At 44.4% G+C, this 16,103-nt stretch overlaps 1 protein-coding gene across 1 annotated transcript in view; it reads left to right on the top strand.

Annotated features, from left to right (window-relative positions):
- Positions 1 to 16,103, top strand: part of dock1 (dedicator of cytokinesis 1) — a 361,518-nt gene that overhangs the window by 259,195 nt on the left and 86,220 nt on the right. The window contains exons 29-30 of the mRNA XM_033984239.2: positions 3,945 to 4,023; positions 8,936 to 9,036. Of these exons, the coding sequence (XP_033840130.1) occupies positions 3,945 to 4,023; positions 8,936 to 9,036 (180 nt within the window). The remainder of the gene's footprint in view (positions 1 to 3,944; positions 4,024 to 8,935; positions 9,037 to 16,103) is intronic.

The raw sequence follows: 16,103 nt of genomic DNA, 5'->3' as shown, positions 1-16,103 counted from the left end.
CAGGCGTCTATTGCTCAGAAGTACCTCAAAATAAACTTACCTGGACTCACCTGTGTGAAGATAGACAAGTATAATGCCATACTGTGGAACATTCCAGGCAAAGCAGGAACATCTCATGGAGACCAGCACGTGGACGCGGACAAAAAAGTTCCATAGTGCGTCTTTGTCTGTTTATACCTCCAATAGCCATTGTACTGGATTTAGAAAGTGATATAAAAATATATTTAAATCAGACCTATTTTTAAAACTGTTCTTTTCAGATGTTTAACCATGTTCTAGTCGTTTCTTCTCTTTGAGCCTATGAAGTTGTATTTGGAGTGATTCATGTTTGAGTAATCTTTAATCGACTATTTTCAAGAAGCATTTTGTCGATCTACCCCCGTTTTTGTCCTCCCGTGGACCCACCACCTGCGGGAGGAGCCATGAGGGGCGGGTGCGGAGAGATCCGGGTAGCAGTCGAAGGCGGGGACCTCGACGACCGGATCTCCGGACATGGAGACTAGCTCTGGGGACATGGAATGTCACCTCGCTGGGGGGGAAGGAGCCTGAGCTTGTGCGGGAGGTGGAGCGTTACCGGCTAGATATAGTCGGCCTCACCTCCACGCACAGCTTGGGCTCTGGAACCCATCTTCTTGAGAGGGGTTGGACTCTCCATTTCTCTGGCGTTGCCCGCGGGGAGCGGCGGCGAGCTGGTGTGGGCTTGCTCATTGCCCCACAGCTCAGCCGCTGCGTGTTGGGGTTCACTCCGGTGAACGAGAGGGTCGCGTCCCTGCGCCTTCGGGTCGGGGACAGGTCTCTCACTGTTGTGTCGGCCTACGGGCCAAACAGCAGTGCAGAGTACCCGGCCTTCTTGGAGTCCCTGGGAGGGGTACTAGACAGTGCACCAACCGGGGACTCCGTTGTTCTCCTGGGGGACTTCAACGCCCATGTGGGTAACGACAGTGACACTTGGAGGGGCGTGATTGGGAGGAACGGCCTCCCCGATCTGAACCCGAGCGGTGTTTTGTTATTGGACTTCTGTGCTAGTCACAGCTTGTCCATAACAAACACCATGTTCGAGCACAAGGGTGTCCATCGGTGCACATGGCACCAGGACACTCTAGGTCGGAGGTCGATGATCGACTTTGTCGTCGTGTCATCTGACCTCCGACCGCGTGTCTTGGACACTCGGGTGAAGAGAGGGGCTGAGCTGTCAACTGATCACCACCTGGTGGTGAGTTGGATCCGCTGGCGGAGGAGGAAGCCGGACAGACCTGGCAGGCCCAAGCGTATTGTGAGGGTCTGCTGGGAACGTCTGGCGGAGCCCTCTGTCAGGGGGGTCTTCAACTCCCACCTCCGGGAGAGCTTCTCCCTGATCCCGGGGGAGGTTGGAGACATGGACTCCGAGTGGGCCATGTTCTCCACCTCTATTGTTGATGCGGCTGCTCGTAGCTGTGGTCGTAAGGTCTGTGGTGCTTGTCGCGGCGGCAATCCCCGAACCCGGTGGTGGACACCGGAAGTAAGGGATGCCGTCAAGCTGAAGAAGGAGTCCTATCGAGCCTTGTTGGCTCGTGGGACTCCTGAGGCAGCTGATGAGTACCGGCAGGCCAAGCGTGCCGCGGCTCGGGCAGTCACAGAGGCAAAAACTCGGGGTTGGGAGGAGTTCGGGGAGGCCATGGAGGAGGACTATCGGACGGCCTCAAAGAGATTCTGGCAAACCGTCCGACGCCTCAGGAGGGGAAAGCAGTGCTTCACCAACACTGTTTACAGTGCGGGTGGAGAGCTGCTGACCTCGACTGGGGATGTTGTCGGGCGGTGGAAGGAATACTTTGAGGATCTCCTCAATCCCACTGTCACGTCTTCCGAGGAGGAAGCAGAAACTGGGGACCCAGGGGCGGACTCGTCCATCACCCTGGCTGAAGTCACTGAGGTGGTTGGCAAGCTCCTCGGTGGCAAGGCTCCGGGGGTGGATGAGATCCGTCCTGAGTACCTCAAGTCTCTGGATGTTGTGGGACTGTCTTGGCTGACACGTCTCTGCAACATCGCGTGGCGGTCGGGGACAGTACCTGTGGAATGGCAGACCGGGGTGGTGGTCCCTCTGTATAAGAAGGGGGACCGGAGGGTGTGTTCCAATTACAGGGGAATCACACTCCTCAGCCTTCCCGGTAAGGTCTATTCCAGGGTGCTGGAGAGGAGAATCCGACCGATAGTCGAACCTCGGATTCAGGAGGAGCAGTGTGGTTTTCGTCCTGGTCGTGGAACACTGGACCAGCTCTATACTCTCCATCGGGTCCTCGAGGGCTCATGGGAGTATGCCCAACCAGTCCACATGTGTTTTGTGGATCTGGAGAAGGCATTCGACCGTGTCCCTCGTGGTGTCCTTTGGGGGGTGCTCTGGGAGTATGGGGTCCGGGGCTCTTTGCTAAGGGCTGTCCGGTCCCTGTATGACCGGAGCAGGAGCTGTGTTCGCATTGCCGGCAGTAAGTCAGACCTGTTCCCAGTGCATGTTGGACTCCGCCAGGGCTGCCCTTTGTCACCGGTTCTGTTCATTATATTTATGGACAGAATTTCTAGGCGCAGCCAGGGGCCGGAGGGGGCCTGGTTTGGGAACCACAGGATTTCATCTCTGCTGTTTGCAGATGATGTTGTCCTGATGGCTTCTTCGAGCCAGGACCTGCAGCAGGCACTGGGGCGGTTTGCAGCCGAGTGTGAAGCGGCTGGGATGAGAATCAGCTCCTCCAAATCCGAGGCCATGGTTCTCGACCGGAAAAAGGTGGTTTGCTCTCTCCGGGTGGGTGGTGAGTCTCTGCCCCAAGTGGAGGAGTTCAAGTATCTCGGGGTCTTGTTCACGAGTGAGGGAAGGATGGAGCGTGAGATTGACAGGCGGATCGGTGCAGCGTCTGCAGTGATGCGGTCGCTGTATCGGTCCGTTGTGGTAAAGAAGGAGCTGAGCCGGAAGGCGAAGCTCTCGATTTACCGGTCAATCTACGTTCCTACCCTCACCTATGGTCATGAGCTTTGGGTAATGACCGAAAGGACAAGATCGCGGATACAAGCGGCTGAAATGGGCTTCCTCCGCAGAGTGGCCGGGCGCACCCTTAGGGATAGGGTGAGGAGCTCGGTCACACGGGAGGAGCTCGGAGTAGAGCCGCTGCTCCTACACGTTGAGAGGAACCAGCTGAGGTGGCTCGGGCATCTGCTCAGGATGCCTCCTGGACGCCTCCCTAGGGAGGTGTTCTGGGCATGTCCCACCGGGAGGAGGCCCCGGGGAAGACCCAGGACACGCTGGAGGGACTATGTCTCTCGGCTGGCCTGGGAACGCCTTGGGGTCCCACCGGAGGAGCTGGAGGACGTGTCCGGGGTGAGGGAAGTCTGGGAGTCCCTTCTTAGACTGCTGCCCCCGCGACCCGGCCCCGGATAAGCGGAAGAAAATGGATGGATGGATACCCCCGTTTTCACCTCCACCTGTACACGCCCACTGTGACGTACACACTTCCTTCTCCAGTTTTATTTTCTTAATCGGTGATACTCATAGGATTCAGCAGCCGTAAGTTGTTTTAGATGAATATTGTGTGTAAATTATAACATAACGATCCACAGGTGTTGTAGATCATAATAGGTCGATATACTGTTTGAGAATCACTGTCGCCCGTAAGACTCGGGCAAAAATCCTTCCCAAACTTTAAAAACATTTCATACATTTGACTTCCTGTTCGCTTGGCGTTGATGGAGGTGCGTGTAGAGCAAACAGCGCTAACTCCAACAGTTATTACTTTAGATTGAGATGACGAACAAGCCCAATGGAGGATGTGGCTGTGTCGTAACAAGCAAACTCATGTCAGGCAGATCCGGAGCGGCTCAAAGTGGCCTTCAACACGAATGTAATCAAATCGACAACATAAACGGTTTACATCAGAGAGCCTCGAAATGTACACATGACTGACACTCTGACGTTTCTCTTGCAGAGTCTTCCTCCGAGCCATTAATCAGTATGCAGCAGTTCTCAGCAAGAAGTTCCTGGATCAGACCAGCTTTGAGCTACAGGTAAGTGGGGTTCATTTCAAAATATGGCCCGACATGGGAAGAGTACTTTGAAAATGTTCTTTAGGTACTGAATACTGAATACTCACATTAAAAAGCCCATGTTACGCTGTGTTCTGAGCTGTTCTAATGTTTCGTTGTCACAAACAGACCTGGAGTTGTGTTTTGTTTCTCAAAAATGTGTGAATGAAACAAAACAGAACTCCAGGTGTGTTTTTGAGGTGGTAATAGAATTAGAACATGACTTAAAGCTACAAGAGTCCATTTTGTGTGATATAGGACCTTTAAAACATTGAATATGTCTAAAGTAAAAAGGTAATATTAAAGGTGCACTTTGTAACTTTTCTGGTGGAGGTGATTTGTCTGAAATGTCACTATGGCCATGTCAACAAATCCATCTTGCATTTTTTTTTACATGTGTTTGTTTATTGCTGAAGCACAACACAACTTGCCTCTCCACAGATATTAACGTGGTCAGGTCATTTAGATGCTCATGCTATCGGCCACTTAGCATCTAGCAACTTTTACAACTCCAGAGCCAGTGTCGTGTGTTTTTTCCTATAGCCGTTCGCATTAGCTCGCAAAAATTATTAAATTATGAATAATCCAGAGGGTGAGGGTGAAGATTCACAGTGTCTCGTAAAAAATGAGGGGATGAAAGATTCAGACTCGGCGTAAAAAGTTTGAACAAAGTTTATTTACAGACACGGAAATGTAAATGTAGGTTGACGGAGCAGACCGTTGAGCGCGGTGTCGTACGCTGTAGTCTTAGAGCAGGTTGTGGGTAGCGGGGTCAGAGGCTAGGGTGTTCGTACCGGTCGAGGTGAGCTGGGTCGGAGACGGAGGTGCAGAGTAATTCCAAGGAGCGAGATCTGGTGAAGAATGAAAAATAGTATCGAGATCATAAACGCAAAAACTAGACTGAACCAAGCGGAACAGTACCACGGGGGATACACAGACGATGAGTGTCGGATCTTTGGACATCACACTCACTTAGTCCACTTTTTTACGGTCTGTGGTTTAAACTTTTTGGCTTTTTGTTTTATTTTTGCAAAACTGGCATCTGAGCTACAAGCTAACCAACTATAAGTGACGATTTCTGATTTCTTCTAGCTCTAGCATGACATAAATATATTTTTTTATACTTCTTTTATACTGAACTTGGGGACCGTCTTCATTCATTTTGTACGTGATGGAATTCCACATCTGAGGGGGATCACCTGCTTGTTTCCATGGAGACAGAAAACATTGAAGGCCAAAGTACAAACGTCGCAGGCAGACGTTATTATCTGGACAGGATTGATTATGTGATGTCTGTCTGATAATCGCCATGACAACGCAAGACAACAAACATCAAGCTTCTGTAGCAACGCTATTGATCCAGTCTGGACAGTTATAATTTTGAGAAGATTTAGGAGTAATTTAAAGGTCCTATATTCCACAAAATTCACTCTTGTGAGATTTATGTCATGTTCTAATGTTGTTACCTCCTCAAAAACAGACCTGGAGTTGTGTTTTGTTTCATTCACACATGTTTGAGTAACACTTTATTATTAGTCTGTCTACATCTCCAAAGCTCAAAATGCTCTGCTCCACCTTGTGATGTCATGAAGTGGTAGTTTTAACAGCTCCTTTTACCTTTAGTTCAGTAGAGATTGACAGTTCCAGGTCTGAAATCATCCAAATGATTCTAGTGAAGGTGTGTGGAGTTTAAAAACACAGTGGAGCACTTCCTGTTTTACCACTGGATGACATCACAAGGTGGAACAGAGTGTTTTCAGTTTGAGAGAAGAACTCAGCCTAAATATGCAGGATTTCCTCATCACAAACAGACCTGGAGGTGTGTTTTGTTTCATTCACACATGTTCAACACACAAAACCTGCATATTTCGACTGAGTTCTTCTCTCAAACTGAAAACACTCTGTTCCACCTTGTGATGTCATCATGTGGTAATACAGGAAGTGCTCCACTGTGTTTTTAAACTCCACACACCTTCATTTCTAGAATCATTTGGATCATTTCAGACCTGGAATTGACGACTTTTACTGAACTAAAGTAAAAGGATCTGAAAAACTATTACTTTATGACATCACAAGGTGGAACAGAACATTTTGAGCTTTGGAGATGTAACAGACTAATAATAAAGTGTTACTCAAACATGTGTGAATGAAACAAAACACAACTCCAGGTCTGTTTGTGATGAGGAAACAACATTAGAACAGAGATCAGAGAATAGAGTAACATTGTCCCTTTAAGATTTTCCTGTTGCTATAAACCGCCACATTACTGCGTCTAATGTCTCGTAGTCTTGTAGCAGTTTTGAACATTTGAAAACACACATAAAAAACCCCTCCAGACATATACATTTTACAAAAAGAACATCAGTTACACCATAATGGGCTCATTTGAGGATACTTAAACCGTCTGCATCAGGCTTTCTCCCAGTGTCTGCCATACGCCTGTGATTATGTCAGAAATAAACTTCACCAAAGCGCTTAAGTCTTTTACATTTGAAACTTTTTGGAACATCTACTACATTAGCACGCCATTTTTAATTTGTATATATATATTTTAACCGACTTGCAAGTGAAGTTATTTCTACAAAACCCTCCTAAAATTCACACTGTAGAGTTAGAAATGGGTAACAACAAGATAATCCAAAGTACTGTATTTTCCGGACTTTAAATTGCACTTTTTTTTTCAGTTTGTGCGGAGGTGCGACTTATACTCAGATATGACTTATATGTGAAATTATTACGTCTTCATTTCAGTTCATTGTCTGTGCTTCATGCAGCTGAATAAATCTGTTACATTAGCGTAGCGCGTCTGATTAACTGTTGATATCTTACGTTAACACACCCGACACGTTCAGTTCTGTCTGTGCTTCATGCGGCTGAATAAATATAAATGTGTTACTTTAGCGTGCTGTGCTGCTATTCACCCTGTTGTTCTCTATTTTATTCTTATTATTCTAATTGCATTTAAAGATAAAATGTCTGTTCTTGGTCTCGGATTTTGTAAAATAAATTTCCCCCAAAAATGCGACTTATAGTCCAGTGCGACTTATGTATATTTTTTCTTCATTATTATGCATTTTTCGGCTCGTGCGACTTATACTCCAGAGCGACGTATAGTCCAGAAAATATGGTACTCAGTTTTAGTTTAAGTTTCAGTTTGCTTTTTGAAGTAATGCTGACAGTGGTAGACATTTTAGGTGAAATTAACTTTTATACTCCTCTGATTTGCCACAAGCCTGATTACTCCTCCTGCCAGTCTCAAAATAATGTTGTTTTAAATGCGTCGTCGTTCATTATGCAAATGTCTGCTCACAACAAGAACACATGTTTTTCAAAGTGTTTTTGTGCAGTAAAGATGGCAAAGCAATGACATCTCCATGGAGACGAGCTGGTGCCATACACTCCACCAGAAAAGTTACAACGTGTGACTTTAAAGAGCTTGTATTACTCTGATCTCTGTTCTAATATTGTTTCCTCACGAGAAACAGACCTGGAGTTGTGTTTTGTTTCATTCACACACAAACTCTGCAGATTTAGGCAGATTAGTTCTTCTCTCAAACGGAAAACACTCTGTTCCACCTTGTGATGTCATCATGTGGTAATACAGGAAGTGCTCCACTGTGTTTTTAAACTCCACACACCTTCACTAGAATCATTTGGGTAATTTCAGCCCTGGAATTGCAACTCTCTACTGAGCTAAAGGTAAAAGGAGCTGTGGACTTTAAAACTACCACTTCATGACATCACAAGGTGGAACAGAGCATTTTGAGCTTTGGAGATGAGACTAATAATAAAGAGTTATTTAAACATGTGTGAATGAAACAAAACACAACTCCAGGTCTGTTTTTGAGAGGTAACAGCATTATAACATGGATTAAAGCTTCAAGAGTTCATTTTATGTAATTTAAGACCTTTAAAACATGAGAAAAAATAAAGAAATTGCAAATGTTGATGTATTGACTTAAAACATAATGCAACATTTGACACAGTAAAAGTTATGTCAACTGTTATAACATTTAAAGTCATGTTTTCGAAAATGCTAAATATGGAAAGAAAATGTTCAGTTTATTGGTGAACTATGCAACTGCTTGTTTCCATGGAAATAATATTGCTAAAAGTGTATGGCATTAAACGTATCCATCTTCACGGAGTCAAGTCAAGAAGGCCAAGTTACAAGTCAGATCTCAGTAAAAACGTATACTTTTCAATGTATTTTTCAACAATAAAACATCTTTACTTGAATAAATGCAGGATTAAGATTAAGTGTAATGTCATACTGTGGAACATTCCAGACAGAGCAATAACATCTCTATGGAAGCAAGCAGGTGTCAGACCCTTCACTGGAAAAGTTACACATTGCACCTTTAAAATCTAAATCTGTTTCAAACCTGGATTAGGATAAAATACAGCACAAGAGCACGAAAGGTGGACTACATAACTGCTTATCTCCATGGAAACCTTATTGCTTTGCTCAAAAGTGTTCCACATTACGGCATTAGACTTATCTATCTCCATGGAGTCAAGTAGGTAGTACCACCAGGCCATGTTACATGTCAGATCTGTGGAGAGGCACCCGCAGTCATAATAGAAGCACATGTTTTTCAAGCTAATTTTGAAGAATAAAAACATCTGTAGTTGAATAAATGCAAGATTAAGTTGAACGCCATACTGCGGAACATTACAGGCAGAGCAATAACATCTCCATGGAAACAAGCGGATGTGAAAAGTTGCACAGTGTACCTTTAAGATATTGATTTATTTCTTATTCTTTTACATCTCACCTGTAGCGTTTTAGTGTTTTCCTGATGTAAATTCTACCGTTTTGTTTAGCTCCTTTTTACTAACTCAAGTCTCTGTGTCATTTTTATTATTTTAATTCAATTTTTTTCTGGGTCAGCTTTGGAACAACTACTTCCACCTCGCCGTCGCCTTCCTCACCCAAGACTCGCTTCAACTGGAAAACTTCTCAAGCGATAAAAGAGCCAAGATTTTCCACAAGTGAGTACAAAAAAACCCCCAAAACACTTCCTCATCGTCACGACGTTCCTGCATTACTTCGTTTTATTCACCAACACGGCTGAGTCTCTCGTGGAGTCTCCCCTCGCTCTCTGAGAGGTGAACAAAGCCACAACTTGAGGGCAAAAGAATTGGCTTTTTCTCAAATCCTGGGAGTTGGGAAGTTGGGTATTCCCTCTTGAACTGAAGTCAAAACTCCAGATCAAACGTTGAGGTTTACACAGTACAAAGATGTTTTGTTTTCTTCACTCCCACATGGTCTAAAGCCGGAATCCCAGACCAGTTTAACATTTATTTCTATTGATTTTGGGTAAGACCTAAGTTCACTTGTGGGAATTGTAGAGTGGTTTTGTGCAAGTGAAATCTACAAAAAAAAAGGAGAATCAGAGAATGCTGCAAAGGCCACGCTCTGCTAATCTAGGACTAATTCTTATTCTGATTGGATTGATGTTGCTAGCGTTACTCTGAAGTTATTCTAAAGTTATTCTGGTCAGGTGTTTTAGTCAATTTTTGACAATGAACCAGCAAAAAATATGTCATTTCAAATGCTTCTCTTGTAATATGTTGGAATTGTTGGTGCACAGTGGCAGAGTGGTTACCGTTTTGATTCCCAGTGGGGCTTATGTTGTCTATAATATGAAATGTTTTGCTGTCCAATTTTTCAACAAAATATGAATGTATTGATTTAGAACACGGAGCTGTGAATCCTGATTGAGTCATCGAGCAATAAATATCCAACTGGTACAACAGTAGAGAATTTAAAATACTAAAGTAATTCTTGTTTTCTCATAAAAGGTCACATTTTTATATAGCACTTTTCCATCTTCGAGGCTCAAAAAGCTTTACATCAAGGAGCGACGCACACATTCACGCACACATTCACTCACACATTCATACACCAGTGTACACAGACACTGGGGGTGCGGGGGGGTTAAGTGTCTTGCCCAAGGACACAATGACAGCGTTCCTCTGTGGGAGCTGGAATCGCACCGCCAACATTTGGACAAACACTCAACTGAGCCACTGTCAGCCCCATTATGATGGAGACAGAGGACCCATAGAGTGCACACGTTTAAACAGTATAAAGAACTTCACCCGATATGAAACAGGAGTCAGGCATGATGTGGTCTCGTCTCTGAGTTTGGAAAAGCCACTTCCTACAAGAAGAAGTCTACTAAAATTGACCCTAGACCAAGGGTGGGCCGGGCCAGGACATATATATATGTTTATATTACATTAGAGATTTGGCCTGTAACATGTAGCAAAGCATGAATATGCAAGGATCATTGTACAAATTGTTTTCCAAATGTATTAATTAAATTGATAATTAATTTATTACATTTCAGTTAAATAAACACAGCAGAAAAACTCACATTCAGTTTTATCAAGTGCGAAAAGATCAACAACTTGTCAAAAAGGCAAACTGAACATGGTTTATCCTTATCTATTGTGATATAATTTGGTCACGTTCAGCAGACCAGACCCCCGGGCCTTAGTTTGCCCATATCTGCCCTAGACAGTGTATATAAATGGACATAGCTAACCTGCTAGCCACTGCATTCCAAACAGGAAGTGATCATAGAACTCTGCTCCAAATTCACCCCTATAACCGCTCTAGCCTCGATGAGCTTCATTTGACTGGAGCCGAACGCTGTGGGTGACGTCAGACTCTCTCAGTCCACTTCTTTTTACAGTCTGTGGAATCAACCCTTCCTTGTGGTCACCTTCAGTCCCTACCCCACAGTCCTCATACATCACATTAGTTTCTTGTGCTCACTTCTGCTCGTGTTTGTTTTATTAGCGTTCCCTGATAACCTCCCACACACTGACAGTAAACACAGTCACTCCCTCCACCATTTTCCCTCTTGTCATCCTCCCCTTTTCGCAAAAAACTGCAAACAAAACACTGGCATTGCAAAAAGCTGATGTCTGCTGTGTGCTATTTCAAGCCCGCTCATTTCACGTCCCCTAATGTTCCATTCAAACACACCCTGGCCGCATCCAACACCAACACCACAGTATCAAGGTCCCTTTCACCTTTCCTACCTGCTTGTCTATTTCTGTTTTGCACACGCCCACCTCTGACTTCAACCTTGCTCACTTTACATCTGGTTTTTGCTTTGTACAGGCATATGAACAGCGTGAATCCTGCTAGCAACGCCAATTATAACACCTAGCTAGTGCTGTAGTGCGGATCAGGGGTGCGAAAGCCGAGTCGCTAAGGCATCAAAGCACTTCACGAGCTGGTTTATTTGTGGTGACGCAAATCTGGCAGCAGTTGGCGATGTTATAGGTGAATACGAGGGCTCTCATGACGTCTTTCTCAGCTGAGGTCTGAAAGTACTGTCTGGAAAAATGTGAAAAGTAGAACTAGTTCATTTTAACACAGTTTGCAGTGGTCCTAAGTTATTCCTCACTTACCTTATGCATTCAGAACATCCTAATGATTCACCATGATGGGTTTGTAAGCACTTTTCACAACTCTGATCTCTGTTCTAATGTTTCCTCATCACAAACAGACCTGGAGTGGTGTTTTGTTTCATTCACACATGTTTAACACACAAACTCTGCATATTTAGGCAGATTAGTTCTTCTCTCAAACGGAAAACACTCTGTTCCACCTTGTGATGTCATCATGTGGTGATACAGGAAGTGCTCCACTGTGTTTTTAAACTTCATACACTTTCTCCAGAATCATTTGGATCATTTCAGACCTGGAATTGCCAATCTCTATTGAACTAAAGGTAAAAGAATCTGGTAACTTGAAAACTACCACTTCATGACATCAGAAGGTGGAACAGAGCATTTTGAGTACAACTCCAGGTATGTTTTTGAGGAGGTAACAGCATTATAACATTATAAAGCTACAAGAGTCAATTTTACAGGAGGAGCTTTAGGGACAGCAGTAGCTAAATGTGTAAAGATGTGTTCTCAGATTTATTCATGGTTGATTTTGAAATTTCCTCATGAATTTTTAGTTTTTTGCGACCCTAATTACACTTGTTCTAATTAAAATATAATAGTTTGAGTTTTGTTTTCCCTCACAGCTGGTGTTGAGCTAAATCTGCAGCCGTAGTGCCCCTTGAGTAACCTCGCGCTGCAAGATAAACTCAAACATTGTATTAATTATGGCTAACAGGGTAACGAGGTTAAAACATATGATGCTACACATTTATTTAAACAAAAACTATAGATTTTTTTTGTTTTATTACTCAAGCATATTCAATATTGTAAACCAGAGCCGCTCCAGATTAAGATTTAACCTTTTAGCATTGTAATATTAACCTGGATTTGCCATGTTAATCAATGGGCTGCTAATCTGCACCATCAGCCTCTCACGTGTGTTAAGTGTCTTGCTCAGCGACATAACAACAGCATGTACACGACAGCAATGAGGTGGAACTGCCAACTTTACTTGTATACCACGCTAAGTTCTGACCCACAGTAAAGAGCTTTGCCCAAGGACACAATGGCACTACCCACGAGTAGGAGAAAGGATTGAACTACCAACCCTCTAGTTATGAGACTGGTTCATTTTAAACAGTTTGCAGTGGTCCAACGTTATCCCTCACTTATTTTATGCATTAAGAACATCGTAATGACTCACCACAATGAGTTTATAAGCGCTTTTCGCAACTATCGGAGACCAGAGCGGACGTTTTGTTATGGCGGTAAAGCTGAAAACAACTAGCATGCTAACAAACGCTTCCTGATTATCATTATAAACAATGAAAAGCCTTATAATTTGATCCAGACAGTACATAGCAGACTTATTTTGAACGTAAGAGTGACTTATATAACATATTTGTAATAGCACCAGGCTAGTTTTGGTCATATACATGGGAAAAATCTTGTGCAGGGACTTTATTTGAACAGTGAGACGGTAATAAAACGGTCAGTTACTCCACACACTTGGATCCCCGACACTCTTTCCTTGTATCGACTCACGCTTCAGTGATTTGCATGGCCTGGAGCCGTTGTTATGACATGCACGTCACACGGTTGACAGACAGGGGGCAGTGTCATTGTCGATTCCCCTGTCTCCGTCTCCAGTTAACATATTGTAACTCGCGTGCTTGGCTTTGGGCTTTGAGCACGTCTCAGGCCTGAACACCGCCTGTCAATCATGTTTCCTCACCCTTATTCTTACAGTCGTCTCCGTGTCTGAGGAAGGCGCTGCGTACAGGGCTGGGTGTAGGACAATTTCAGACTGGATTTCGTTACAAAGGCGCGATACTTGAACCAATTTCAAGAACTGAATGATATTTTTTTATTTTTTACAAGGTTTTCAAATGTAAAAAATGTTTCTTTGATATCTTTTATTGGTACTAATCATAGCGTTCGGCTCCAGTCAAATGAAGCTCATCGGAGTTTGGAGTTAAATTCCGACTGCGAGTATCATAGCAACCAAAGAGCCAATCCGGAGCGAGGCTGTTGAAGTTAACGCCCCTTCCCGCCCGCACCACTGGTTGAGCAGGGAGCAGGCGCTTAGCAACGCTGTCAATCAAACCTGTTGCTAACGCTAGTGGGAGAGACCTCAGGGAAAGACCTGATTTGTCTGTTATTAATGTTCATATCTTGATTTACAGACACAATAGCGAACTAAAAACCCCAGGATCATGTAGAGCGGGTTAATACGAAACATTTTAAGACCAAAATGACGAGTCTGACAGCAGCAGTTACAGAGAGAGGAGCCACAGTTTTTCAATTGAAAGAGAATTGGAGCTGGAAACGTACCCATGATCACTTCCTGTTTGGAACATGGCGGCTAGCAGGTTAGCTATCTCCATTTATATATACAGTCTGTGATTCTAATTTAGATCAAGACTGTTTGGGAAAGGACCAATTTTGTCCCATTTATTTTCTTTATAGTATCAGTTTCTATCCAAGTGTATCTAGTTTCAATAACAGTTTTAGCATCGGTTACTGTCTGACAACCTTTGGTAAAATTACACATTTAAGAGTCACCTATTCACAGAAACAATTCATACTTTACCCAAATTAGGTAATCAGTCGGTAGATAAAACAACACTAAAACTGGACTAAAGCAGGTTTAACATTGGGATGGATGAAATACGAAAACGAATATCCAAATGAATAAATATTTGAGTAAATATGAGTAAATATTTAAGCTCTTAACATAGAAACCATAAATGAAATCAGAAAAAAAAATAAAAAATTGTAGAGATAAGCAGATGTCGGTTCTTTCATGGCTGATGCTAATACTGATTTTGTAGAATTCAGGAGAACTGATTGCCGATAAGATATTTTTGAGCCAATATATATGGCCAATTTGGATTATTTTCCCCAAATTATGTCATTTAAATGTACTTCAAACTTCCCCCAAGCCTTTTTTTACCTCAAACCTATAAAAGAGCAGTGTAGTCACGTTTGTGCAGCTGTCTCGTCTTATTAAAGTGTTAAAATTTAACTTTGCGGGTTTGTTCTATGCAGCAGATCAACCAAAACAAAATATCGGTCTGTGCTGGAGATTTAAGGCCTACAGCTGATACGATACGATACTCTCTTGGAAATCTTGGTCTATCTCGACTAAATAGTTACTTAAAATGCATCTTTCTGTTATCCTAATCTCGTGATATTCCGAAACCAGCACATCCATCCACAACATTCCAAATTCATTCCCAATCATTCCCATTTGTGCCGGGCCGTGCTCTCTGGTGTCGTGTTTTCCTTGTCCGCTCTCCGTTGTCTCTCCGTGGACGTCTTATTCCTCGTTAACCTCTCGTAGCGCAGTGACAGGAGCGCTAACGACGTCCTGACAGTCACATGCTCCTTCCTGTCACAGTTTAAACATGGCTGCCGTGTGATGCCGGCGCCGTCTTCTCTCTGATGGGGATGTGACACTTCTGGGAGCTCACGTACATTAGCACGTTGCCGTGGCGTCTCCATTGTAATTTGGGTCGTTTTATTTGGCACGAGGCCGATCTTGACAGAAAATAAGTTCTATAAGGACTTGAGAGACGTTGTAATCCTGTTCTGTGGACCCGGATCCTTCCCTCCTTCCTGGATGACCCCTCTGTCCCTTAGTTTGGATTGTGCTTTGGCTCAGGTCCTACAGATTTGAACTTTGTCTGCAAATGGATCTGCATTAGTCCTGGACAAATCTGCAGAACGCTTGTCCCGCTTCAGTCCCAGTTTAGCCCCAGTTTAGTCCCGGTTTAGTCCTGTTTCAGTCCTGGTTTAGTCCCGGTTGAGCCCCAGTCTCTTCCTCTCTCCTCTCCTCTGTCCTCCTCCTATCTCCTCTTTCTCTTTTCACTCTCCTCCTCCTCTCTCCTCCTCCTTTCCTCTTTCCCCCTCTCCTTCTCCTCTCCTCCTCTTCTCTCTCCTTCTCCCTCCTCTTTTCCTCTTCTCCTCTCCCCCCTCTCCTCCTCCTCTCCTTTCTCCTCATCTCTCCTCCTCTCTCCTTCTCTTCTCTCTCCTCCTCCTCCTCATCTTCTCTCCTCCTTCTCCTCCTCTTCTTTCTCCTCCACTCCTCTCTTTCTCTTCTCCTCTCCTTCTCTGCTCCTTCTCCTCTCCTACTCTGTCCTCCTCCCTCTCCTTCTCTCCTCTTTCATCTCTCCTCATCTCTCCTTCTCTTCTCCTTCTCTCTCCTTTCTCTTCTTCCTTCTCCTCTCCTACTCTGTCCTCTTCCCCTCTCCTCCTCTCTCCCTGACTTCTCTCTCCTCTCTCCTCCTCGCTCCTTCTCTCCTCCTCCTCTATTCTCTCATCTCTCCTCCTCTCTCATTCCTTCTCCCCTCCTCCTCTCCTCCTTCTCCTCTCCTCCTCCTCTCCTCTCTCATCTCTCCTCCTCTCTCATCCCTTTTCCTCCTCTCCTCCTCCTCTCCTCCCCTTCTCCCCTCCTCCTCTCCTCTCATCCTTTTTCCTCCTCCTCTCTCCTTCTCTCCTCCTCCTCTCCTCTCTCATCCTTTCTCCTCCTCCTCTCCTCCTTCTCCTCTCATCCTTTCTCCTCCTCCTCTCCTCCTTCTCCTCTAATCCTTTTTCCTCCTCCTTTCCTCTCTCCTCTCGCATCCTTTTTTCTCCTCCTTCTC

The sequence above is a fragment of the Periophthalmus magnuspinnatus genome, chromosome 19 (genome assembly GCF_009829125.3).
Source record: "Periophthalmus magnuspinnatus isolate fPerMag1 chromosome 19, fPerMag1.2.pri, whole genome shotgun sequence".
Lineage (NCBI taxonomy): Eukaryota > Metazoa > Chordata > Actinopteri > Gobiiformes > Gobiidae > Periophthalmus > Periophthalmus magnuspinnatus.
The sequence above is the reverse complement of the archived record's forward strand: the minus strand, read 5'-3'. Positions and strand labels throughout refer to the sequence as shown.